A 26,808-nucleotide genomic window follows, 5' to 3' on the forward strand; every position below is an offset into this window, starting at 1 on the left:
TAGGGATTATAGCAATATAAATAATGAAGTTATTCACAAACGATTGCAAGTCCATGAGGCAACCAATGCTGCGAAATTTATTGCCTTATACAAAGAGGCTAAATTGCATATGGAGTTCGAAGAACCTTTCGGAGGCGATGACTACATAGACGCCGTCGCTTAGGGAACGAACAATCCGTCTACTAGCAACACACGAGTCTAAGCAGGAGGGTGCAGAGATTCTAATCAATAGAGAATCGACTGTCGAGGAAGTTTTGGACTACGGAGTATTGAGGTACGGTTGAAAATCGCTTTAACGACGGACTTTTGTTAATGTTCCCCCAAGTCTATTGGTAGGCTACAAGTCAATCATATGTTGTTCTTGAATGTTAGAATCAGCAATGACACGATATATACATAGGGACATTGGACTGCCCTCTGACTTATCAAGATAGATCTAACAATTTCCAGATATTTGTCATGTGCTACATGAACTGCGAGAAATAAAGCGGCAATTGTGGTGAACAAAAACTAGCTAGATTCGCATCTGAATACCACTGGCATTCAGCTCCTGCTTCATTATCCAGAGAACACCGAGCTATGTGCTTGGGGAATCTAAATCAAACGTTTAGAATTCTCTACTCAATTGAGAATGGATGTCAGCCATGAAGGGACCAGTTTCATATAGGCTCAGATCCCTTTGTCAGGTTGCATACATATACTTAAGTCTATCACATTACCTTAGAGTAGGTAATATTGATTACTTCTCCAATTGCAAGCGTACAGTCAGCCTATTTGTAACGTTTATGGTGAGTAGATGTCTCTAGATATAGATACCAATATGTCTACTTGCGGCGTAAACATGCGAAAAAGAAAATGTCACCAAGGCCCTAATTATAGAACAGCCAAATATGGGAGTCTACAGAATTGAGAGTTGAGATATCATTCGAAGATAGAATAGTAAGCTGTCAAGCGAAAGCAATTTTTCCTAAGGGGGAAAGGGGGGACATCCAAAATGTCCAGGCGCTTCTTTCAGTGCATAGGCCTTACCAAATCCCGGATCCCGGGGTACGCGTTAGCGTCTAACCTTATTCAGGCTTCTTTATCAATCAAGTATCGAGCCCGCAGATCACATCATGAAAATTGATGATACTGCTACGATTCTCCAGCTTTTCCACTTGTACATATCCTACAAATCAAACGGAGATATTCTGTTCAAGACACCAGGCAGTGTCAAATATCATAGCTTTTACTTGAAAACTCTCCCAACGCATCGAACCACCTTCGACATTTAAAATGGATTATCCATATTACAGCGGGAATGCTCAGTCGTTCTTCCCCCTTCAACCCCCTACTCCAACTTACACAAACGCATCAAATAGCGACGAGTTCAGCAACTCTCCACCTGTACTGCTACCATCTCATTTGAGCGGAATGTGCCTGCTAACATCAAAGAGCAGGATGTCTTGGAGCACTTCCAGCCTTATGATTATGCAAATCAATACAACTCACGCGTTCCTCAAACCACGACCCAGCAAAAGCCACCAATTGTTCAGCCTATGTACTCCGAAATGCCAACCGATATGATTGATGATGCGATGCGACGAGGTAGCAATAGCGATGATGAGGAGAATTTAACCCCCGCACAATCCCGGCGCAAAGCCCAAAACCGCCAAGCGTAAGGCCCCTTCGTGAGCTCATTCGTTATGAAGCCTCACTTGGACAATACTAAAAGGCTTTGAATCTAGACAACGAGCTTTTCGCGAACGCAAGGAGCGCCATGTAAAAGAGCTCGAAGCCAAGCTCGCAGAGTTGGAGAAAAACACCGGAGATTTAGCTCAAGAAAACGAGCGCTTGAAATTGAAACTCGCGAAAGCTGCAACGGAAAATGAAATTCTGAAGGCAACGTCTGGGCATTCTAGTCGTGGGGGTTCAGAACCTCTGGCCAATACAGGACCTATGAAATATACGCCTACGGATTTTTATACTGAGGTTTTGTATGCACATGAAAACAAAGTACCGAGTCATCGCATCGTGTTGGGCGATAAAGGGGAGAGGCTATTGGCGGCGGGTGCGACTTGGGACTATATTACTAACCATCCACTGTACAAGCAAGGGCTGGTGGATGTAGGTATTATTAGTGAAATGCTTAAGGGGGCTGCAAAATGTGATGGGCAAGGTCCGGTGTTTGATGAGAGCGTAATACTTGATGCGATTGAGAAGAGCGTTGCGGCTGGAAGTGATGAGTTGTTATGATTTATGGGATGGCGGGGAGGAGTATCAAGGCTATTAAGGAGGACTATGGAATATATGGGATGAGATTGATATTGCTCAAGACAAATGGAGTACGTCAGGGAGTTCTTTGGTGTCTTATGCTTAGGAGTATCGGATGGTGTACTATGCAATTATCATAATGTGGCTTCATTATTAGTTTCAAGCCATGTTGCGCTTGATATTTTCTTAACAGTTCGCTTTGGGAATCTCGAGATTTGTTTTAGTTGTCTAATTTGTATTCTACTTTGAACGCATTTATTGAGTTTCAAGCTAAAGAGTGCATAAGGCTCGTCCCATGTTACACAGGGGGTAAGTCGCCTTATGTCTTTGTATCAAGTATGGAAATTTCAACACTCATCCGAATTGATTTCAAACATATATCTCGCTAGGTACTTACAGAAGAGTTATTAGATGGTTAGTGGTGCAGGATATCTTATGCAGCCCTCAACCCTTAGCCATCACTGTCTCCTCTCAGCTTCCGCCTAGCAATCACTTTGTACCTCTTCTTGTTTTACACGATCTCCTGGATTAAAAATTCCTCTTCTCCTCTCTTTCTCATACTTCTACTGTCATGCCAATGCGATAAAGCTCAAAATGATACACATATAGTCGCTAAAAAGTCTCCTTTTGTGCGACATATGTATTTGAGGATGCTTGGTACTTCGCCTACATATTATTTATTGTGTTGCTTCTGCGATCAAATAGGATGAAATTTTATTACTAACTATGCAAGGTGTTATGGACATGACAATGTTTTAGACCCTAGCCTGACTTTTTGTCAGCCGTTTTCGTGGATGTACTGCGTTAGGGGCTTATGCTTACATTACATACTCAAGACACGGAAGTAATGAGCTGACTTGGGGCTATCTTTAGCTTGCCGCGAGGGAGAAGTAGATGTAGATAGCAGGATTAATTTATTCTTAATTCCTTTATTCGCTCTACCAGTCATCATTTATAAACGGTCTACACAACTTTGTTTCCTACATCGCGAAACTATAAGTTTCTCAATCTGTAAACCCTCAAAATCGCGGTTCCATAAATTCAAGTAGGACCAGTACAGGTGAACCCTGTTGTCCCAATAACATTCGTACACTTATATCCTGTTCCCGCCGTCCCATTCGCATCTACAACGTCGATATTTTCCATAGTGATATCCTTACAGGGAGCGACAGCACTGCATTGGTAGCTGGTAATGGGGTTGGTTATACTGCCGGATATGTTGTACATACTTAGGTCGCTTATTTGGACTACTTGACATTAGAAGAGAAAGAGATTATGTGCATTGTGGGGGAATGTTCTAAAACGTGGAAGTAGGTAGAGTTGGAGAATGGGAGAGGGAATGAGAGAAAGGAAAGTACTCACATGCTGAAGAAGAACAATTGCCTGCTGTACCTGAGAATGTCGTGCATTGCGAGATGGAAAATGGTGGTCCCCTCAAGGAATGGAAGGATAAATTTTCAAATGTGATGTTCTTGGCAACTGTATATATTTTTGTGAGAAATCATCCTCAGGAGTTCGAAAGGAATGAGAAACTTTTACTTACATCCCAATCCTCCTCCTCCACCATTCGGTGGATATCCCGCCTGTTCTCCCGTCCAGGTCTTCACATACCCTCCATGCAATGTCTTATAAAACACAATTTCACTTGCCGTCACATTCTCAATGCTTTCGTATACTCCCTTATACTGTCCGATGCTACCTATTGCCACTCCTAATCCGTTATAGAATGTGGAATTGGTGATTAAGATATTAGTACTATTGGCCTTCAAAGCAATGCTATCATCACCATTAACGACCGTCCAGCGATCAAAGTGAATATTGTCGCTGAATATAGTATCTGCACCATCGGTATTGCGCGCGGGGTTGTGATTGGAGGAACTACTGTTTACATAGATATCCTGTAAAAGAACTGTGGACGATTTGAAGATTGTCATTGTCCTATCTCCTTCGTTATTTCTCGCCATTCTCTAATACAAATAACAAGACTGGAAAAAATACCACATTTGACTCTGCACAAATCTCAAACCGCGAAAAACGGAATTCGTGGTATTCCATATCGTAAGTGCTTGGGGCCTATTCGGATAATTTGAAATTCCCTTGACAAAATCATACCAAGCTTGGCCATTACCATCTAGAGTACCGTATCCGTATCCATTTACATTGATGTTATTGCCTCCGAGCCACCATGCTGAGGTTTGGTTTTGATAGCCGAAGGCCATGGATTGATTAAGCCAGTAGGTAATGTTTGTTGACCACTTAATATGGTAAGTTAGCTAGTAGAGAGAAAGACGCGAGTAATCAACTGAGGTACCAGGAGGGTTCCATATATATCAATATTGCAGTTTGAGAGTCCGGTGGTATTCATGATACTATTGATAGTATATGTATGGTTCAGAAACACCACAGTTCCGTCTTTGCCGCATGTTTTGAATGCAGAGAGGATGGCAGGCGCATCATCAGTGCCATTCAGACTTGGTTGAACGGTACAAGTAGCTCGAGGAGAATGAACCGATGGATCTCCATTGGTGCTATCGAAAAATAACGAGCCGGCCAAGATTGCGAGATGAAAAGATCTCATCTTGATGGAAAATTTGCCTTGGAAAAGTCTGATGTATGCATTCTAGTATTTCAAGAGGAGGCACAACCTTAAATAACCATGAATACTCGCACAACGTAACTTTACATTTCCCCATATCTTTGGTTTCAAACCGCATTGTGCGGGGTATGGACGAACAATTTTTGTATTGCAACAGAAGCAGGGAACTGCAGGCCCAAAATAAAGTTATCCCCATGAAAGCTTCGGGGAAATTCCAATGCTAAATTAAGACTTCAAAATGCGCAAAAATTGACAATTGACGATCTAAGCCAGATTGTCCTAGATAGTAATCATTAATACACCCTTAGAATTGAAAGCTCGGCTACATCTGGACCGAGATTTCGCAACCTCACGAATATCAATTGTAGCGAAAAATGGGATATGCATGCGAGCAGAGACATGCTAATGCCGCTTGCCCGAATTGCAAAAAATGAACTGTACATGTACATTTCGTCAGTATCGTTTTGCCGTAGGGCTAGACATCGGATTTGAAATCCTCAATACGTTACGTTTGATTAGGGGCGGGTAAAAGAAGCGATATCACGGATGAAATACTTCACGTGCTGAGAATAAAAGCCTAGGGCTTTCGTGGGCAATTAGATGTCCCGTGAATCGGCTTTGTTTAGCAATTATCAAATGGGATTCGAACATATCCTATACACCCGAGTACCATTGTCGCCGACTCTTTCTTTCATTCAAACCCCGGTATCACATTCAAAGGAGGCTGTTTTCGACTAGTAGACTTGAGTAGAAATAAAGTTGCAGAATCTCTCGTTAAAATACCAATTATATACAGACAAGATATTATACTCATACAAATAAAAATCCATCCGTACCGCATAAATTCTAAAACCTGAAGCACCCGAGAGCCCCGATCTAAGCCAAACCCTTCTACTATCATGTTCGCATTCCGTCGTCGCATAAGCGCGTTTTAATTCGCTTTCTTCGCTTCTTCTTTCTCGTTCCATGGGTGTTTGATAGTTAAGCACCAGATGTCTAAATAGTCGCAAATAGTAACAATTACATCCACCTTCCGATGTTAGCATAGCCCGAGAAAATTAGAAGTGAAAAAGACTTACCACGAAGCTTCCATAAACGCCAACAGCAACACCTAGCATACAGAAGAGATATGCAACCTGATATACGCCACCACCTAAGGCGCTAGGCCATCCGAATCCAAAATTTTCTTTCAAGAATGGCCCTGCAGAGTCAAAGACACCATAGGCAAGAGGTAAGTTCAATACATTCGTGTAAGGGAATGGCAATTTGACCAGATGTGCAGTGATCACCTGGCCCACCGAGTAAGCATTGACGAGCCCGGCAAAGAAAACAAAAGGAACGAGATGATTATATAAAATCTCTGGATTAAGGTAAAGGTAGGCCGGGATGAGGGTCCAAGTGAAGAAGAAGGGAAGAAGTCCCAAGAGCGCGCCTCGAGATCTGTCTCCACGAGCTCTGCGAGCTCGGATCACATTTATGGAGCTGGAGGGGTCATTAGCTGGAGATATTTTGACAGGGGTCTAGGAGGGGTAAACCTACCTTTGAACAGTGTTGAGAACCAGCACAATTCCACCTTGAACCATATACCACTCATTGAATGGTAACTCATAGATATACTCTGGAATGAACGCGTAATGGGGTATGCCGACAGTTCTGAACATTGATTGAGCCCAAAAACTCGCGCCGCCTTTAATTGCAGTAAACGCGTAAACTGTGACGAGGATAAGAATTCCTTCCACAGGTCCAGAAATCAAGCCCAAGGTCAAAGTCTTTGTGTGATATTCGTCCCAGGTCTGTACGTAGAATGTAAGGAGAGCTACCAAATATTAGCATACTACGGGCAAACGTCCAAAGATTTGGTTCGCACAAGCAAATAAAACCATAACTGTCTTCCAGCCCATCCCCATGTTCTGCGTAGCCGCGAAAATCAAACATTCGAGGGAAGTATTGAGGGCATCAACACCATGATCGAAGAGCTCTCCCAGAGGACCACTCTGATGCGTTCGTCTCCTGTATTCCAATCGCGTCAGGTTAGCGCTCCCCATCTAGATCAATCAAAAAGAGACAGAAACATACGCCTGACTCCCATCGACCGCGTCGAAGGTCTGATACAAGAACAACCCTACAGCCCAACTGGCATACACCCAGGGCGGACAATCCACATCAAGCGTGGGATTATACCACAACAAAGTGAGGATATTAACAACGACGAAACTGAAACCCGTAAGGGTAATCAGATTCGGCGCCATGCTCATTGGGAAACATTTTATCACGAAATTGGTGTAGAAAGGTTTGAGAACATATCGAGATAATAGGGAATGGTCGACACCCGAGTATTTGTATTGCTTGAGGCCTGGAAGTTTTTCTTGTCGTACGTACACCATTGCAAGGAGATTTTCAGTTTATAGGAGGAACTGTGAGGAAGAACGAGGAAGAACAAAGTTCATGAGGTTGAATTGAAGATTGTGGACAGTGTTCTTTGTTGTACAAAATATCGCGGTGTTTCTTTGTCGTACAAAATATCGAGGTACCTACTTCCAATAAAGAAATCTAAATTCTAGAAAAACATGCCAAGACCACGGGCATGCAACGTCATATCGGGACCGAGTATTCAGGGATTCTGATAGGGGCAATCAGTAAAGAACGCAGAGCTAACACATGCAACAAATTGAAGAATTTTCTTCAAAATCGTTGAAATTAAAGTATGTAAGAAGTTGGAAATGAATGATATTGCACAAGAAGTTGGATTAGATTATCCCCATCTCTCCGTCCGGATGTTTGGGGTTAAACCCGAAGATGCGTATCAAATCTCAATTATGATTTTTTTATATTTTTGATCTGATGATTCATGCTATATCCTTCATCTTCCAGGAGATGAAGCCAATCCATTTTTTATAGCTTCTTGTACCCATTATCTAAACAATAATCATCAAATGCACCCAACTTTCAACTCCATGGAATCGCTAACCCCTAAGCAACAGACCCAATAACCAAAGCTGCAATCCCTTCTTCTTCACCACGAACCACAATTTTACTTGTGACTCCTGACTTACTAGAATAAGCCATTCGGATATTAGCCACAACTCGCCCACCTGTAACTGTTTTACCAAATAACTTCAAAGTGTGAGTAGTCGTGTTAATCGGCACATCCGTGCCATCGAGCGGTTGTAGTGAGAGTGTTTTAGTAAGTTGTTCAGTAGCATCTGAAAAATCGTTAGTTTTTCAGTTATAAGTGTTTGAGGGGCAAAAACATACCTGCTATACTCTTCACACCACTTAATTGAAGTGTCTCTTCAGCTTCCTCGCCGGAAGCACCCACTTGCTCCCAGATGTGATTGAAGTTACCGGCAAAAGCAGGGACAACATAGTCGCTACCAGTAAGTTCAAGATCCTCAACCTGATACTCATCATCATAACCGGTTTCTTCAGGCTCGCCAGTTGTTGGATCGATTTCTTTCGTGGTAAATTTCAGGACGTTCGTGAAGCTGCTTGAAGGGAAAGCGGCCTCGCCACTAGTCTTCTTGAAAGATACATAAATGGTACCTGGCTCATCGGTTACAAGCTTAGTGGCCGGGATAATGAAATCTTCCTCGAGCTCCTCTTCATCAGTTGGAGTAGCGACCACCGATACCTCTTCAAGAACGGTATCCGGTAAAGTATTCTTAACCTCGTATTGAAGAACAATATGCTCCTTGAAAATATGCTTGACGACGGTAACGACATACTCGGTCTCCGATTCAGTCAATTCGACGACAAGAGAAGATTTCAATACAGCACCATATGGCTTGAACTCTGGAATCTTGAGTAATTCCTGGGCATACTTTTGGGCTGTTGCAGAAGCAGAAGCAACAGCTTCGGCACCAGATGGTGAAGCTTTGGTGGGGCCAGATTTGGGAGCCTTGATTGTTGGTGTTACGGTCGTGAGCTTCTTGGTTCGCTCCTCAGCGTCTGCTTGCTCCTTGGTAACAATTGGAACTGATGCAATATCGAAAGGATTATCAAATGTTGATTTATCATCAGCTGTGACGTACATAACAAGCTGATGTTCAAGGTATGGTAAAGCAAAGGTGTTTTCTGTAATTGTTAGAAAAGCATTGTGAAAGCCGGGGTTGTGATAGCATACCATTCTTGATAAAACGATCTGCTGTATCATCGGACTCTGACATCAATCTCAAGTTCAACGCAGCACGGTCACGAACTTCATCATCGACATCATCCAAGCATCTGGTGAGGAGAACGGTAACACTGCGCTTGACTTCTGGATCTTTCTGCCCAACGCCAAATTTGGCTAACGCTGTGACTGCCGCAGCCCGTACAATAGCATTTTCAAGGACTACTCTGTTGTAGATATATCGTATGTACTTGGTAGGTTGAGATGTTTTTGGACCTTCCAACCCTAGGAGATGAAGGATGCGGACAGCTAGCTTGGTGAATTCACAATCTTCAATGAATTCGCAAAGGTGTGCCAAAGCGTCTTCCTTCGACTCCGGAACAAACTTAATCAAATCAAACATGCTTTCCACTACGGCGCGCTTGAACTCGTATCCTCCCTCGTCGCGTAGTATACCACTGAGGAATGCTAACATGCCAGCTTGTTTGTTGGGGAACTTAAGGCAGAGAGTACGGATGGCTTCCACAATTGTAATCTTGAACTCGTCGGTAATATCTGCCATAAATCCTGAGATTTGCTTCATCAATCGGTCCACACTGGCTTCGTTGCCCGTCTTCAAAAGTGTGGTAATGGCAAAGGTAGCAATTGATCTGTTGGAGTTCGAGATAAGGAGTTCAATGTCTGGATTGCAAGGGTGGACAGCTTGAGGCTTGAAAGAGGCAAAGTTGTGAAGTATGCGAATTGCAGCAAATTTGGTGACAGCTCTTGGTGAGGTAAGGAAAAGTTGCAAAACATGAATTGCTTGGGTGACTTCAGCATCTGTAACGTCTCGCATGTCGCAAATGGCTTTGGCGGCCTCGAAGTTAACCATCTCGCTCTTGTGTCGGAGCCAGCCATCCAAGAGTTGCATCATTGGTTTCCGAAGTTGTTGATCCTCTTCTGCCAGCTGCGCTGCCAATCGGACGAGCATGACAGTCGCGGCTGGACTCTTTACAGCACCTGCTGCCCCAAATTGCTGAACCATCTTAACTAATGCCATCCTGTCGTGCATCCTCATTTGATATAAAAGTCCTATCGCATGATATTGTGTCATTGTTGAGTTGTTTACCGGCATTTGGCTACTAGAAGTTGAGAAACCTAAGGAGAAGCCACCCGAGGATTTTGTCGCCGTTGCAGCTTCTTGTGTTTCGCTCTGCCATCTCCGAACCACATCGCGGGCTATAGGCAAAAGGTGGTAAGAGGATATCAGGGCAGCAGAAGATACGGAAGGGTTCTTGTCGACAATTGCGGTCTTCATTACTCGTTCAATGCTTTGGACTGTGGAGGCCTAGTTGTGTCAATGGTATCCCCTGCTATAATCTGGCGCACTCACATCAATGATACGGCACAAAGCCCGAATAGCATTGGGTCTGTAAATTGCATCTGTCCCACCACCAGTATCTTTCATTATTGTACTTGTGACCATAATAATATCCTCCGCGGAATGCGCCAATTCCTTAATGATGAGGTGAACCATCTGCCGCAGGCTGGCATCTTTATTTTGGAACAGCTTCGAAATACCAAAGAAAAGGGTAGTGGCTTCGTTCGTAGGAAATTTCTCGCCGGTGTATAATAAAAGCGCAATCTTCGTAAGGAGAACACGACATCTTCGAGGTTGTATAGGGGAAGAGTTAAACAATCGAGCTGTTGAATGTTAGCTTAGCTGTCCTGTTAATGGGAATGTTCACCGACCTTCTTGAAAGACAGAAGTTCTATCTACACGCATGATGGCCATGTCGCCATCTTCATCTTTTTTACTGTAACTCATGGTGTGCAAGGTATGCTCCCAAGCTCATGAATTGCAAGTCAAAAGAAGGTCGAGTATTGCTGCAATTGTGGTCTTTGAGGTTGCGATACGTCGCCAAATACGCTATGTGCTTACGTGGGGGAATCAAATTGAAGGGTGAGTGTAGACATTTAATTTGGCACAATAGGAGCGGCTTTTACCGGTAAGTAATGTTCCCTTCGTATATGATTCCGCTCCGCCCGCTAGTTTACGGCGGATTAGCTTTTAGTCCAAAGGGAATGATCAAGATGTTTAGACAAAAAGATATAAATACAAATAATAATCAATTACACCCCATTCTGATCCTAGGCCAATATTTAATGAATCGCTTCTATCCATTTAAGCAGAAGCCATAACATTTTGAATCTTTCGGGCATCAAATTGCAGACAAAGGGTGTGCTGATTTCCCTCTCATAATCCGGCTAACATCCTCAATGGCAAAATGAAAAGGCATAGACTCACTCGGTCCACAAACAATTAGTATGAACAAGAGCAAAAGGACCCTGTCTATGCCCTGCATTCGCGCTTTTATAGGTGATATGTCCGTGTAGATATTACAGGATGGGCAGGCGTGCAATATACATTCATTTGCAATGATTGTTTGCTGACGCTCACGAAGCTCACTGCCATGGTGGACTATTTGAATCAAAAAACAATTCTTCGATCGTAGTCAGACCACCGAACTGGCACTTTCATCGCACTATTGAGGTGTAAGTAGGGCATTTGCACAGTTAATCACTCATATCTTGTGCGTCCCGTCTATAACTGGCGCATCTCAAATTTTGCACACAGACAGCTGTTCAAGCACATATGCAAGCTTTCTCAGTTGATTTTGCAGTATACATCTAAAGGCTTCTAAACTCAATAACACTTTGGGATAGTTTTTTATCATGTCAAACTCAAGCCTCTTTTAGTGAAGAATATGGCTATTACAATCGTTTCTTTCCTTGTCTAAATGGGCTATCTAGAAACAGTCAGACCGCAAAGCTATTTCATACATTACTATTCTCCTTGAAAAATAAGTATCTCTCTCCCTTCAATAACTCCTTCTCTTCGGGGCTTTTCAATCGACATGAACAAATCCGAAGCGTTGCTAAAAACCATTTCCGTATCGTTCATGGTCTTGATTCATGAACAATTCTTCTCTTGCGCACCTATATTCTTTCGTTTATACCTATCCTTCAAATGTTTCAAAGGAGTTTAATATCTCATTATATCCAGAAGGCATAAGGTTCCCTGATATTCAGCTTCTTAGTCTGGAACAAGAGGAAGTTTCCATCTTCATCTTCTTTAAAGGTTTAAACATTCGATTCTGAGCGATGCAGTTGAGAAATACAACATTATTCTCGAACTCATGGTTTGAAATATGGTTTAATATAACAAAACATGATGTTGATAACTTAACCTTGTAATGAAAAATAAATTGCTATACCTTAATTAAAAAATCAAAACTATCCTCAAAGCAGCAGTTTCTCACTTCTAAAAGTATTCACTCTCTAAATCCCAATAGTTCAGTTCCTTTCACCCTACCCATAAAACAACCTTACTATCACCATCACATAATCTCACCATCCCCATGAAATAATCCCTAAACTACAGTACACCAATGACAATTAGCAAGAATATCAAAAAAGAACAGCCAAGTTCTAGGAAACTCATATCTAGAGAACCCTAGACGACTTAGATCATACACAACTTATACTTCTACTTCTACAAATGCTATTAAGAAATAAATCCTTTACAGATTTAAATCATTTTCAATCAGCCACTATGACACACTACTATCTCAATAGGAAAGATTTGGTACGCGGTAAATGCTATACGGTGCTAGTCTCGCTAGCTTTACAAGATCTAGCCGAAAATCGTTGCCATCACCGTGCCTACCACTATGATACTAGCTTCATGAGCATTACTGATTGCCGTCTACAAATTCGTATAGTTCAGGCACGATGGACTCAAATAAACAACAGGAAAAGATATCATTAACACTAATAAACCTTTTTAACTCTTTTACTTTCATTTATCTTCATCTATTTATGTAAACTGGCTGCCGCCAAGTATCATTGGTATCTCATCTATATCATCCATCGTCTTTGGATGACGGTTTTGCACATCATTTAATGCTGAATCCAACCCAAACTCCACTATTTCCCGAACGCCATCGCAATGCATGATATTTTTTGACTTGGTGCTGGATTTTATACTTTGAAGCAAATCCAATCTATTCCCAAGTTCGAAAAAAATACGCCGTGGTCGCCCAAAGTCGAAAAAGACCAAGCGGCGAAATAAAATCATTCATGAACAGTATGCCAGCCTTCCTGTTCCAAAGCCCACTTGACAGCTTCGTAGACATCTCCAACGATTGCCTTTGGCTTATGAGCAGGAACAGTGCCACTTCTATAAACACCTGTCTTGACCAGAACCGAAGTCCAGTCTGTGCCGTGAGATGATTCGAATTCATTGGCACCACGAATGTCAGACTCTGGATTATCGCCGACCATAAAAACGCGCTTCAAATGTGGGAGCTTTCTCTTACTTTCGCCATTACCGCCGAGCATGTGTGTACGATATTTGTGTAGTACGCGCTCAGCATACTTGTATGTTGCTGCGTGTGGTTTGCCAATAACAGTGCGTTCGAGCTTTGCACCACCGGTGGTAGCCTTCCAAACCCCTTCGAGGCATGCTTGGAAACCTCCTTGGCCAAGACGAGGCATGTGATGGTTAGTTGCCCAAAAGAGGTCTGGGTTCGAGAAGAAGAGTTTGGGTTGCCCGTCTTGTTGCCAGCCATTATTGGGAAGTGATGCGTCGCCGTTCTTGGGCGAATAAGTACCCAAGATGCCCTTTTCAGATAAGAGAAGATCAAGTACCACTTGAGTATCCAAGGCCCAATCACGAGGATCATTGAAGATCATGATAGCATCGAACCTGAGAGATTCTGAAAGATTGAGGAGATCAACAGGTCTAGGAAGAGGTCGTGTAGCCTTGTTGTAATACTCGCTAAAGATTTGGTTGAAGGGCCAAACAGTTGGGTAAGCCATAAGGATGTCCCCAGGAGTCACGACTTTATTAAAGCCATACCTATGTATCCCAGTGTTAGCTTTATCTCCAAAAATTATGGTCCTTGCTCAATATCTCAAATTGGTTAAGTGTCTCGAGCTCCCTCAACAACGCATACACGAATGGCTTCATTGTATGTGAAGGAGCTTTAAGGTTAAGAATTGCCCACTAAAGAAGAGGATATGGACTAACATTTCTGCGACCTTTCGACATTTATCTCCATCTCCACCAGTAACAAGAACTGTCTTGTCCTTGAGACTCTCCGCAGCATCTGATCCCTCAACAAGTTGTTTGAATGGTGTGTGTGATTGAACAAAATTCTCTTCAGTGAGGGGAACATTGAGTTTCTTGCTCAGCTCTGCGACCCGAGCACTCTCATGTTTGCCTCCTCCATTGGTCAATAAGATGAAGGGAATGTTGTTTGAATGGAGTAGGTTCAACGCTTCGGATGCTCCAGGGATTGGCGAAGAAGATCGGAGTAGGACACCATCAATGCTGTAATCAGTTAGATCGAAGGGCAAACATATAGACAGATGATTAATACATACTCGAAAGCAAAAGCAAAGCCTGGCAGCAGGTTTGCAGTCACAGGGGTTGCAGTGCTAGAACGACGTTGGTGGGTAGTGGGAGCCATTGCAACTTTTGTCGGCTGTTTTGAGGAGCAAAAAGTGGAAGAAGACGAGGAAGAAGTAGATTGAAGTCGGGAGGAATATATAGATCTCTGTTGGGCATAAGATGGCTTAGCAGGGTTGGAGATAAAGCTGGTTATCCTATTTACAGACTTGCTGCTATTGAATATTATCGGATTCAGTGACTGGTAGCGCCGGGAGATCACGGACACCTGGTTGGATACCTGGCCGATAAGGAACATATTTGAAATTGGTATTTGGCTGGTGCTACAGATCAACGAATCTTTGGATAGAAGCAACGCACATGTAGAGGGTGAGGGTGAAGCGCGTAGGAAGTGAATTAGTTGGAGGGTGGAGATATATTTTTGGGTGTTTATCTTTATCTCTAAGTTGGTCAAAGCTTTCATTTCAGGGGTCCCCACCGGATCTTTACCCTTACCTTACTCTAGCTGTTCATCATCTTCGTTGAAAGATAATTAGTTCCATGTGAACAATCGAATTTTGTAGGAAAACTGAACAGTACCCACGAAAAGATTTTTGATATCGGTATGTGTAATATATTCAAGACCATCAACTACATCTAAAGGATTGCATCGTTTCGAACACTAAAAAGCTTCTTCCTGGGGTTCTCGTCGAATCCTTACACCTACTCCAGTGACTGTAATCTATCTGATCAGCACAGCCAACTAGGCTAGTTGTAAGGCCAAGACCACTTATGCTACCCTTCTCTCGGAATTACTAATTTACCCTATCTCTGGGAGGGTAGATTCTACTTGAGGACATTGTAATGCATACACCCGCAGGGCGGGTAGCTACCCAGTCACATATCATCTGACATACTGGTACCAGCACACATGCATATCTGTCTAAGATCTCCAGATCCACCAACTTCCTGAAAATGGCTTCTAGAGTACAGTTTAGGGGGGAAAGATATGTAACCCAGCTCAAGGTTAGGATCCCTAGCCAAAAGGGTCGTCAAAGTATCTGGTAAAAGCTAAAGAGGTCGGGATGATTCGGAGTGTCCTATCTGTGCATCTACTATCCCATGTCTTTTATGTGAATCAGTTGGATACTTGTCAAACAAATATTCAGTCTTTGTCCACTCCTCCAGGCTGCGTTCGTGTATCTATCCCCAATATGAGGCTGAAGCATCAAGCTCGCTTATAGTGAATAAGATAACAGTATTGAAGGAGCGGATAGACCAACATTCCACCTACCGACCTCTAGTTTCAAAAACAAAGACAATGTGTACTCTCAAATTATCAGTGACTAGAATTTAATCTTCTTTTGGCATAACATACTGAAAAATAGTTGATAGCTACCTACTATTAACTAGATAGTATCTAGTTCTAGTTGTATTCGAGTTTTGTCTTATAGGAATGATACAGAGCGTAGACCATATTTCTTATCAAGCATTTATGTAATCACAAAACCACTAAACGCGTTAATTCGCGACGATCGCGCTTCCGATCCTACCTGTTTCATCAAAGCACAAAACCTGGAAAGTTACTTAGCACAAGCCCCTCTTTCATTTTCATAACCCATTCACAATTCCCAACTTCTTATGAATGTTCCATGTTGAATCAATCGTCATCACTTCACCGTAATTCAATCCATCAACACATTGTACAATAAATACAGCTTTTGCAGGCATCAACAAGTAGTTCAACATTTCGAATCTTTCTTTCATTTGCCTCGATTGGGACATCGTAACTCCTTTCGACTTTACATGAAATCACATAAAATCGCATAATACAACACGATCAACGCTGAATAAACCCTCAACTTCATCAAAAGCCAAGGAGGGTCCTCAAACCATCCATCATACCATCTCATCCATCACACACATCGAAAGTAATCACCATGCCAGCCCGCCAGGTAAAGCGTCCCTACGCCGGCTCTCAACCTCAAATAACCTCCTATTTCACCACCGGCTCCACATCTCTCCCCGCACCCCCTCCTCCCTCCCAATATCAACCCCCTCTCCCGCATCCCATCCAATCTTCCCTCCTATCCGTCGGCATGCGCATCCGCAAATCTGTCCCTGAAGGGTACAAAACCGGTTCCTATTCTGCCTTCAATTTATTCTCAGACAATACACCCGCCATCAAATCACACACTTCTTCCACATCTCCCGGGTCGACCCCCGCACCATCGAAATATAAAGCCACGAGACCCCGCGCGGGAATCAGGGAACTGACGCCTTTCTGTGGGCTAATGAAGGTTGGGGGGATGGGCGTGCAGGGATATAATGAATCTGGAGAGGCGATCGAAGAAGGAGATGAAGAGGACTACGAAGATAGGATCTGGGACAGTAGTCAAGAGAGTATGATGAGTAATGGCAGTGTGGGAAGTTACGGTGGTGGCACTGGGGCTAAGAGGCGATTTATCGATGATGATGAAGAGGGTGGGAATATATTTGGAGAGAGAAATGAGGAAAGAGTATTGATGGATGTTGGGGACCGAAGGATTGCGATGCCGAAGTCGAGGAAGAGTGAGAAGGGTGGAGGCAACATGACGACAAGATTTAATGGGGATGAGAATGCAGATATGGATTTTGGGGAAGCCGACTTTTTGGATTATGGTTTAGTGGAGGAAGTTCAGATGGGTGGTGTTTAGGGATACGATGCGTGTTATTGAGCGTCTGGACAGGTTTGCATTTTATGGGCAGCGTTTGCATATTTATAGGCAGTGGAATTGTACTATGGATATCAATGGTTTGGGATGAGCCATGTCATCTGCATATATTTGGCAAGGCGTTTTCTGGATGGATTATTTGAACATGTTTGCTTAGCCTAGAGCTGCAACATCTGGACAGGCAGCTGGTCTATGCTTTGTTTCTATAACTCAATATGCACATAACCACCGTGTAGTAATATATATATTTACATTTGCAATTACTGATGTCTATGACATATGGTTTCTCCGTAAGTTGTAGCTAACAGAAATTCACATTCTATAAACCGCGAAAGCTGTGCTATGTATTCATCTGAGGAACAGCAAGCGGCTCCATCTCATTAACATCTACTAAAGAAACATTACTTGTCGCAGCACTTACTGTATATACTTACAACCATACATGAACCTTGAGCTATAGAGACAAGTCAATGCAAGAATTAAGCTCAAATAACTTCCTACATCTATCTGATAATGCTCCGTGTGCTCTCTCTGCTTCGTTCTTCGACATTTGAACCGTGATACGGCTAGCGCAGCTAATTGTCTGCTGTAAAATTGTCGCTGGAAGTACCTACTCACCCCATACTTCTCTAAACTCCAACAGATCCCTCTGTCCGTACATCTCACCTGCAATGGTGATTATCATATCAATTGTCGCACTGGTGTTCCAGTTAGCCGTTTGCGCTGATTTGGAGGTTGCCGTTTCGATTGTGGAAGGGATAGATTCTTCCTCCTTGGGCGGATGAGGATCTGAAGCTGTAGTCGTCTCGACAGTCGAAGGGTTTGAAGTGAGATTGGCGAGTAAGCGTGCTTTGATTGCCTCCAATTCATGGGAATCCAATGTCGACCCCGAATCTTCTTCTTGCGGGGTAGACTTGTCCGTCGCGATCGACAGTGTGAAGTTTTCTGTCGAGTCTGATGTCTGCTTAACACCATTGAGCCTCTCTTTCAACTGTTGTTCCCCTTGCAGATGGTCTTCGACTCCCTCTATTACATTTTCATCTTCAGGATTGAAAGCCCTTTCGTTATCCTCAATTTCAACCCCATTGTCGGCTTCAAATACCTTTTCTACCTCATCTAACTCATCTTTCAAGCCACTACCCGCCTTTAACCCAACGCCAAGCATCACAGCTTTCTTTCCTAGCTCCCTTACGACCCCTATTTCATCGCTACTCAATTCCCCTCTTACCGGTAGCCTAGCTAATAATGCCCAAGCCCACCTACTAACCTTCATATTGATATCGGAGCCATTTTGCAACAAAGTGCCGCCAGTGAGGAGCCTTAACAACCTCAAAACTGTATCCTTATCCATACTCGCGACCTGCGCAGGTAGAGGATCAACTGTCTTCAATTTCCATCTCCACCATCTGCAAAGCTTTGTGTTCAATGTGGTTAAATATGTGGGATGATCTGCATCTAAATCCTTTACTAGGTTGGGCGGGGGGGTTCGTTGCATTTGCTCTCGCAGAATTTCGAATCGCGTTATGATAGAGTTGAAGTACGCCAATTGAGGGTCTTGGCCTTCATCTTGCTCATTTTCTATGTCATCTTCAACTTCTGCCGCGGCGAAATAAGCACCGTCCTCATAATATCCTCTGAAATCGCCTACGCCACCTTCATATATGGATCGATCGTACTCGCCGCTGGCATTTGGGCTTCTTGTCTCTGCTTGCGCGTAGAATATGGGCGGAAGGTCACCTGCTTCGGCTCTGACGAGTTAATGTTAGCGATGCTTCCAACTGATTCTAGCACCTAACTCAGCACTACTCTCCATTGCATACACGGGCAAAAGAAATAACAAAGATGTGCTCACCTGACAGATCTCAAATAGCTCAGTGCATCTAGTCCGTCCTCATCCAAGCTGATAGAGTCATCATCCGCAGGAAGTGCACTTCGCTGACCATAGACAGGATCTACACGTCCTTCCCTCACAGGATTAGACCTCTTGTTAGAATAAATATGAGAAAGCGACGGTGAAGGTGAGCGTGCGCGTTTAGTGCCGGCCATTTTTCTGAGTTTGTTTGTATTCAATGGCGACTCCTTGACAGACCTTGGCCAGGATTCTTCAGCCGTTGTACCAAGATCTTGTAGACAATTCCTTTTCAGATCGCAAAGCTCCCCTCTCTTCGAACCTGTGATAAAGAAACTACCTGCCGAGAGCCGCAAGATACTAAACCCAAGACGCGCGACAATCCTCTTTTTTTGGAGACTTGTGTTTGACAAGAAATCATTTCGAGATAACAGAAGCGATAAGACTTAAGGTTACTAATCTGGCGCCTCGCAACATGTGGCGAGGCTACGATTGAGACATCGGAAACGACATTCAAGATTTGTACACAAAACATACGACAAAATTTCAACAATTTGCTACTCTCATAATGAGTAATATTTGCTTCGTTGTCAGAATGTCCGAACCCTCATTCCAGCCGTGAATTCCCGGAGCCCAAATAGTCCTGTACAATCACAAAACTCAAGCTATCAAAACACTATCGGAGGGACCTCGATCTCATCATTTCAACGATGGCCCTTGACGCACAGAGTAATTGGAACGTAGAGATGTCACAACCTCTCAAGTTGGCCATCAGATCTCAAAATTCGGAGTCAGAACCAGTCCGTGAATCAATGGCAGAGCTTTACCGTAAAGCCCCTTCGCAAGAGATTCTTCTCCCGCTGGAGGTCATTTCTCACATCCTGTCGTATATTCCACGTCGGGCGGATACCCAGTCCACTTTCTACTCCTGCACGCTTGTATCCAGAGTCTGGTATTCTGCATCCATATCCTTGTTATACGAGCGACCGTATCTCAGTGGCGGGAATTTCAATGCCTTCGTCACAACAGTTTGCCCCTCCAAAAATGCACACATACGGCAATCCGCACTTGCTCCCCTGGTCCGCCGGCTTGATATGGGAGAATTGGTGCATAATAGTTCTAGGAGCTTGACTGCACGATTACTGGGCCGAATGAAGGGAAACATTATTGAATTTGTGGCGCCACAAGCCTCATTCTCCATCAATTCTTTTCCCGCTCTTAGCAAATGTACTCATCTTCGATACTTGGACCTATCCCTGATCTCCGCTTCAATATCAACTCGTCTACTATTTCAGACTCTTAAAACTCTGCAAGGTCTTGAAACTTTACTCTTCCCGCGAACTTCAAACAGTGACCAAGACAGAAATGACGAAATATATGAATGGCCACCGAAGCTACAAGGCCTTCATTTGGCCGGTGGAGTCGACGATCACTTCCTTCGTACATATCTCCACAATTTTCCGTCGACGCTGTCACGTTTCAGTATCCAACACTGCAGCATGGTATACGCCCCTGCACTCCTAGGTACTCTGGAACGTTTGGGGCCTCAACTCCAGCACCTGACCATTCGACATCCGATGAATCGTATAGGAGTAGGTGCATTGGATTACGTCCTTTTAATGTGCCCCTCTCTAACTGCATTTCGAATATCGGCCGATTTTATCACAGATGCGTTATTTGAGAATATAACCCTTAAGCATCCCCTGCGAATCTTGGATTTGGATTGTAGCGGCACAGCGGGGACAGAGGTGGATATTACTGCGGGAGCAGTCTATGATGCGGTAGAGGAGGGTAGATTGCCATCTCTGAGAAGTGTTAGGGTCAGCGCGAGATTGGCTTGGAATGCGACGCAGAGTGGAAGACAGGATATAACTGACTGTAAGTCGTCTCCTAATTTGTCTTTGATTCCCGACTACCTGCAGAAGCCGATGCTGAAAATCTGCAGTGATAGATACGATGGAGGATCTTGAGAATGAAACTCCACTTGGAATAGAACCAACAGGTGTCTGGTTCTCGATGGATTAATGAGCTAGATGGTACTATTCTAGCCAGAAATGTTCAAAACTACGACGAATAATTTAATCAAGTGTCAGTGTTTGAGGTATATTGTAGCACTCAAAATATAATGCTCATGAAGATCAATGAGTTTGGCAAGTTGCCTGCCAAAGGTACCTCCGGGCCTAGCATTTCATCCAATATACCCAACATGTTCATATATACCTTACATCACAAGTGTACTACAAAAATTTCAAAAGCCTGCTTGACTGGACTATGCTAAATTCAATTTCCTACAATAACTGTGGTGTATGGTCCCTGCCCGGAGGCTCAAATCGAGCTTCTCCTCGAATAGAATGGTAGGCAGGGCTGTCGGTGTTATCCTCCTCAGGAATACATAGCCGATTTTATTACCTGTTCCTCATGGCTGTATGCATAGTATAATCCAGAAGAATGTATGACCAATATTATGAAATTGGATCATAATGTTCAAGCATTGTTGAGACAACAAGGTGCTGCGGGATGGCAATGTTTGACCGTGAACAGGATATTGAGAGAGTGCTCACAGAGCATGTACATGTGAGAGTCAGCCATTGAGGTCAAAGACAAGCTATATTCTGCAAAACTACTCCCTGGACAGTCCCGCGTCTTCCTTTGTTACATTAATTGCTTTTAATCCAGCCAGATCAATCATCATTCATACATTCAACATTCCGCATATCACTTTAAATTCTTGTATGATACCCCACTTTCGCCTTCCTTTGAGTATAATACCGCAAAAAGCTCATGGTATCTTTTCACCAGCGGAGCATCAAGTGGCTTAATATCCGACAAGTTTCTTCTTCGCCGCGCGTAATATGGCAACACTCTGATCCCAAACATTGTCTGGTCCACGAGCTTCTTTGTAGTCCGTGTCGGCTACACGTTCAAGCTCAACTTCCCACATACGCTGTTGATAAGCCTCAAGGATCCTGTTTTATGTTAGCACAATTGCCTCCCGCAGATTTTGAAATGAGTTTGCAGACGTACTCCTTCTCAAGAGCTTCTTCTCTAACCCCAAGGACGAAATGTGGATCGTCGACGTAAACCTCATCTATGTCTTGTATCTGAGAAGGCGGATTCATCACTGGTTGCTGAATAGCGACGACCGTATGGTTGGAGACATCCTTCGCAGTTCCTTGTCGAGTTGTATTTGCCGATACTGTGCCCAATGGAGCCGGAGGAGCCAGAAACGGATTGAGAATGATTGTATTCGAAGAGGCAACATTTCTGGTGCTTTGCTGTATATGCTGCTTCTCGGGTGCTTGCCTTTGACCGACAGAAAAGCCTTGATTCTGTAAAAATGAAGACTGAAAGATGTTCATCCCTGTCGTTGCAGCATTAGTCTGAGTGCATGCATTTCCGATCGTCTTGAAGACAGGAGATCGCCCTCGAGGTCGAACCGCCGTGCGCGGTGGTGATTGTCTTTGCTGTCGTGACGGGCTTTTAGATCGGCCACGGACTTGACGAATCGGAGATGCTTGCCTCTGATGTCTGGGTCGTCTCTCCGATGGCGATGGTGACCTTTGGCGGATCGGTGAACGAGATCTGCCCCGCTTGATTTGCTCTCGACCCGGAGATCTGTTTTAGTTAATGGGATTGGTCCTCGATATTTGTGGGAGTTGCTTACCTGGATCTACGGCGTGTCATTCTCTCTGCCAGTGGCCTGCTTCTCACTTCTTCGCGTCGAAAATGATGCTCTACGCAACCTTTATAGATGCAATCATCATCAACGTAAATATTACAGCTTGGCGACGCCTTCAATGCATTGAGAACTCTGGTCCTACAGCGATATGATGTGAATGAGATGCTCGGATAATGAAGTTGCTGTCGATCATGTACTTACCGAAGGTCGGGATCAGAACCTAAACCATGATAGTCGCACCATTGACGGCTTCCTGGAAGTGCTTGACCACGAGGCCATCTTGCCCGACGACGTGGACAAAAGCGCTCAATATGATTATAATCATTGCAGCGCCAGCACTGCCTCAGTGCATCGCGACAATATCCGTAATGGAATCTGCGGCAGTTTTGACACGGAGCTGGAATTTGAAACTGAAAATTGACCATCTTGTCTATCGGATGATATTTCTCAGACCAAATTCTTGTGTTGTGTAGAACCACAGTTAAGAGTGTGCATGAAATGAGAGAAGACTATAATTAGATTTGACGCCGATGATATTGATGGGTTTTGGAGGAGCATTGTGTGTCGTCGCACTGAGATATGTGGATGGTTTGGAGAACGAATTCAATAGTTTGATCAGGTACCGAAGTTGAAGAGTTGAGCCTAAAGTGAACTATGGTTGGTATCTTATTCAAAGGCAGGAACGACAACAGTGGAAGGTAGGTCAAGGATATGCTAGCCTAATCCGGTCTTTGACATGTGATTTACCTCTTCGACTTCTCAATCTTACTCAGAACCAATCACAGGGAGAATAATCTAGTATAGTTTTAAATCATTTGTTATCATATCCTTCTTCGGCCTCGATTTATTGCCCATCTCATGGAAGACGTTGTAATGGCCCACCGACTTTGCCTACTATCATATCTATACTCGACCTTTAGACCTCAAAATGGCTGATGGCCACGAACACAATTCATTATTTGCACTGGAATGAGACTGAGAAGTATCAAACTTATGCTATCATAGCAGCACATCCCCTTGACAAAAACAAGCAGGATCTCAGTCTTTTCAATTCATTCTGCGTGGTTGTGGGGGGAGACCTTCCTCAATCTTACACATCATTTAGCTCGAGTCTGCTCACGCAGCTGCTGCTACGAATCTCAGAAAATCCACAGTCTCCTGCATACCACAATTTTTCTACCCTCATATACTTATCCAAAACCATTCCGCATTTAGATCAATAAGTTATCCAAAACATCACTACCAGTATATTCCTTCAGTCTCAGGGATTCATATTACAGCACGATACGCTATCCATGGTTTAAGATGGTCTTACTCCAACTTTCACCAAGCTCATGGCACAGGGAAACTGTGCTACCTATCATTCAAACGGCGGAGACGAATTCTTCGTTGCTCTTTTCCTACTATCAGCAGAGTCAGCTCTCCGAGGATACGAAGGAAGACTTAGGGAATGTTCTGCACACTGACGTTATTCAATTTGGCGGCATAAATTCACCAGCAGGGGATGACCGCTTTATCATCGATCTCACTTCAGATTCCGAAGATGATTCTGATGACCCAATAGAGGGACCTCTTGATGAGCACGGAATCTCTATAGTATCACCCGTTCGAGTATCTCACCGTCTGCCCCTGGCAGATATAACTCATGTTGTGACATCAACCATTTCACTTGTACTGCCAACCTCTCAGGAGTCAAGCGTATCTCTGCCTTCAATTCCTTTCTTGAACATATTTGAGGAGCGGAGCGAGGTGGATTTGATTGGGGAGAGAGGCAAAGATTTAACAGCTACCCCAGACATTAGAAATTCCACAGTTACACTTACGAGTGCCGATTCAATCTCTTTTTGCATGAATGTAAGAAGCGAAATAAATAGGCATTTATCACTTCCTTTGGATAATATACAATCACAGCACTTGGAAACCATTTCAAATCATCATACGCATCTCCCAGAGTCAGCACCACTTGCAATGCCATTTTTGTTCCGGCTACCCCACGCCTTGCCAATGCATCCAAAAAGTCAGGTCTGAGAAACAAGCTAGCATGTCGAGAGAGAAAGTGCATTATTTTGTCGTCGATTTGCAGACCTCCACATGTTAAGAAATCCATACAAATATGGTTGGAATCAACCAATCGCTTATTGGATCCTTTCAGAGAAGATCGTGAATGCTGGTTTCATCCAGCCCCACCACCGCCTCATGTAACGTCCATCGGTACATTACGTGCTTGCGGTGGAATACAGAAGACTTTCTACTGGCAAGATCATAGTGGCAAGCACAGCCTCAGGTTGAACTTTGGTATAGTTTCAAAAATTCTCTTTCATGCCATGACAAAATTGCAGCAAGATGGATTTATTAATAAGAAGTGGCACCTCAGTCACCTCTGTGGTAATTGGACGTGTTTGAATCCGAGACATACTACCGTTGAACCTGGAAATGTAAACAGCGGCAGAAAAAATTGCTTTTCCCATAGAGGCGGCTGCTTGCATGATCCGAAATGCATGAAGGAGATGAAAGTTAATCTAGGAGCCAACGGAATTCCGATTTATCAAAATTCTGAAGTGGTGCAAGACGGCTGGACTTGTGCTGTCGGTGGAGGATTCCAAGACCTGTCAATGCAAAATCTTGATGATGATCTTTCTGGGCACGAAGAATTGCCAGCCCATTCATTTCACGAAGGTGCACGATTTCGGTAATTCTCTGCTTGAGCAATTAGCTCGGGGCAAAGACTGAAGTTTACAAAAACGCGGAGTCATTAGATGCGAAGCCATGTGCTCAGAATTGTTCCAAAGGCTTGCTTGCATCGAAAATCTGAAGTATTATTGGATGGTTAGATCTCAATTCCTGGTTATTTTTCAAACTCTATTTATTCTGATTTACAAAATCAAATCATTTCTATAATTAGTTTTCGATTTTATTAGTTCTTTTTTTTTTTGGTCTAGAATTGCACTTTACAGCCCTTACTTCTGTTCCATTCCATTTAATTGCTTCGACTGATATTTTAAATCAAAGAGGGTGCACAATTGGAATCACAGTTACTAGAGGTTATTGAATGAATGTAGGATAATGTAAATTCATATTATAGTGACAGAGATTCGCTTATCAACAACAAGGGGTACCAGTACAGGCAACGAATTAGTAAGCGTTCTTTTCCACTCGTTTACATCACTCATCCCTCTATTTGTATCTGTTGACTTACAATACAAGCGTTATCACTGGAATCGTCTAGGAACTAAGCAAAAATGTATCAAATAACAGTACAATAACAATAATACTCAATCTAGAGAATCAATATCGTACCCGAATGAGACGCTGATTAAGGAGTAGCTGGGCTAGTGAGTTGATTTCGAAGAGGTGGAAAAAGTGGATAGTTTTTAGCATTCAATGAATCAAATATCTGAGTAAATTCTCGGATGGAAAAGGACTTTTTGAGCTTCTGTTCCTAGCGGGGAAGATCATGGATTATAGTTGTAGTATTCATTATTCCAAGTATAATATTATATGTAAACCTTTAGTAAGATCACCTCAAGAAGTATGAAATGGCTTAGTGTTATCTAATCTTTTTCTTTAATTGTACTCTTTTAGTCTCTTATAAGATTATTAAATTTCCTGCCCATTTATCTATCTTGTTGAAAGGCTAGACCATAAATCTTTGCTAAAGTATGTCGCTAAGCTTACAAGCTTAAGTGAGGACCCTCAAGAATAAATAAATACGTGCACAGCTCCGAAAGATAGAGATAAATTGATGCATGATCTATGCAATGCTCTGGGCTTTGATAATTTTAGGGATTTCGTGTTATGGATGAAGATAGATGGATTTCTCGCCCGGAATTCTGGAGTACCACTGTCTGAAGTCAAAAAAAAGCAAGATCTAGAGGCCTGAAAATCGGCGGAAATATTTTGCGCGAACAATGTAACTACCAATTCGTTGTGGCCGAAAGTTATTTATGGTAATAATGGAAATATTAGCCGACTGAAGAGGCAGGAGGGAAAGGTGTTACGAGGTTTGCCGTCTAGATCACGTGGGAGTGCTCTAGGCTCTCGAGGTAGTTTATAACTAGGCGTCAAGCAGGGACTTAAGTAATGACAATAATGAAATGCAATTCGTAACTAATAGTAGGATATACTAAATGATTGATCTTGAGCACGAAGCTCTATACAAAGGAAATCCATCT

The 26,808-nt window shown here is 43.2% G+C and overlaps 10 protein-coding genes across 10 annotated transcripts; 3 read left to right on the forward strand and 7 right to left on the reverse strand.

The window, feature by feature from the left end:
* Positions 1 to 820: 820 nt before the first annotated feature.
* On the forward strand, positions 821 to 2,235 carry SS1G_02552 (hypothetical protein; the record flags this gene model as incomplete). Its single annotated transcript, XM_001596282.1, has 4 exons — positions 821 to 835; positions 1,440 to 1,657; positions 1,728 to 2,050; positions 2,096 to 2,235. The coding sequence occupies 4 exons, from the start codon at positions 821 to 823 to the stop codon at positions 2,233 to 2,235; spliced, it is 696 nt and encodes a 231-aa protein (XP_001596332.1).
* A 1,059-nt stretch (positions 2,236 to 3,294) lies between these two features.
* Positions 3,295 to 4,831, reverse strand: SS1G_02553 (hypothetical protein; the record flags this gene model as incomplete). Its single annotated transcript, XM_001596283.1, has 4 exons — positions 3,295 to 3,500; positions 3,797 to 4,029; positions 4,252 to 4,508; positions 4,655 to 4,831. 4 exons carry the CDS (start codon positions 4,829 to 4,831, stop codon positions 3,295 to 3,297), a joined length of 873 nt encoding a protein of 290 aa, XP_001596333.1.
* Positions 4,832 to 5,780: 949 nt separating this feature from the next.
* On the reverse strand, positions 5,781 to 7,104 carry SS1G_02554 (hypothetical protein; the record flags this gene model as incomplete). Its single annotated transcript, XM_001596284.1, has 5 exons — positions 5,781 to 5,879; positions 5,929 to 6,331; positions 6,389 to 6,665; positions 6,783 to 6,859; positions 6,926 to 7,104. The coding sequence occupies 5 exons, from the start codon at positions 7,102 to 7,104 to the stop codon at positions 5,781 to 5,783; spliced, it is 1,035 nt and encodes a 344-aa protein (XP_001596334.1).
* Positions 7,105 to 7,812: 708 nt separating this feature from the next.
* Positions 7,813 to 10,767, reverse strand: SS1G_02555 (hypothetical protein; the record flags this gene model as incomplete). The annotated part of the gene is made up of 6 exons (XM_001596285.1): positions 7,813 to 7,901; positions 7,957 to 8,052; positions 8,105 to 8,923; positions 8,973 to 10,287; positions 10,333 to 10,643; positions 10,692 to 10,767. 6 exons carry the CDS (start codon positions 10,765 to 10,767, stop codon positions 7,813 to 7,815), a joined length of 2,706 nt encoding a protein of 901 aa, XP_001596335.1.
* A 2,309-nt stretch (positions 10,768 to 13,076) lies between these two features.
* Positions 13,077 to 14,476, reverse strand: SS1G_02556 (hypothetical protein; the record flags this gene model as incomplete). The annotated part of the gene is made up of 3 exons (XM_001596286.1): positions 13,077 to 13,863; positions 14,035 to 14,337; positions 14,391 to 14,476. 3 exons carry the CDS (start codon positions 14,474 to 14,476, stop codon positions 13,077 to 13,079), a joined length of 1,176 nt encoding a protein of 391 aa, XP_001596336.1.
* A 1,858-nt stretch (positions 14,477 to 16,334) lies between these two features.
* On the forward strand, positions 16,335 to 17,090 carry SS1G_02557 (hypothetical protein; the record flags this gene model as incomplete). Its single annotated transcript, XM_001596287.1, has 1 exon — positions 16,335 to 17,090. One exon carries the CDS (start codon positions 16,335 to 16,337, stop codon positions 17,088 to 17,090), a length of 756 nt encoding a protein of 251 aa, XP_001596337.1.
* Positions 17,091 to 17,562: 472 nt separating this feature from the next.
* SS1G_02558 (hypothetical protein) lies at positions 17,563 to 19,154 on the reverse strand (the record flags this gene model as incomplete). Its single annotated transcript, XM_001596288.1, has 3 exons — positions 17,563 to 17,683; positions 17,723 to 18,856; positions 18,961 to 19,154. 3 exons carry the CDS (start codon positions 19,152 to 19,154, stop codon positions 17,563 to 17,565), a joined length of 1,449 nt encoding a protein of 482 aa, XP_001596338.1.
* Positions 19,155 to 19,667: 513 nt separating this feature from the next.
* Positions 19,668 to 21,034, forward strand: SS1G_02559 (hypothetical protein; the record flags this gene model as incomplete). Its single annotated transcript, XM_001596289.1, has 2 exons — positions 19,668 to 20,835; positions 20,991 to 21,034. 2 exons carry the CDS (start codon positions 19,668 to 19,670, stop codon positions 21,032 to 21,034), a joined length of 1,212 nt encoding a protein of 403 aa, XP_001596339.1.
* Positions 21,035 to 21,772: 738 nt separating this feature from the next.
* SS1G_02560 (predicted protein) lies at positions 21,773 to 22,915 on the reverse strand (the record flags this gene model as incomplete). Its single annotated transcript, XM_001596290.1, has 4 exons — positions 21,773 to 21,923; positions 21,982 to 22,318; positions 22,455 to 22,572; positions 22,877 to 22,915. The coding sequence occupies 4 exons, from the start codon at positions 22,913 to 22,915 to the stop codon at positions 21,773 to 21,775; spliced, it is 645 nt and encodes a 214-aa protein (XP_001596340.1).
* A 1,074-nt stretch (positions 22,916 to 23,989) lies between these two features.
* On the reverse strand, positions 23,990 to 24,611 carry SS1G_02561 (predicted protein; the record flags this gene model as incomplete). Its single annotated transcript, XM_001596291.1, has 3 exons — positions 23,990 to 24,039; positions 24,257 to 24,422; positions 24,540 to 24,611. The coding sequence occupies 3 exons, from the start codon at positions 24,609 to 24,611 to the stop codon at positions 23,990 to 23,992; spliced, it is 288 nt and encodes a 95-aa protein (XP_001596341.1).
* Positions 24,612 to 26,808: the final 2,197 nt, after the last annotated feature.

The sequence above is a fragment of the Sclerotinia sclerotiorum genome, genomic scaffold (assembly GCF_000146945.2).
Source record: "Sclerotinia sclerotiorum 1980 UF-70 scaffold_3 genomic scaffold, whole genome shotgun sequence".
NCBI lineage: Eukaryota > Fungi > Ascomycota > Leotiomycetes > Helotiales > Sclerotiniaceae > Sclerotinia > Sclerotinia sclerotiorum.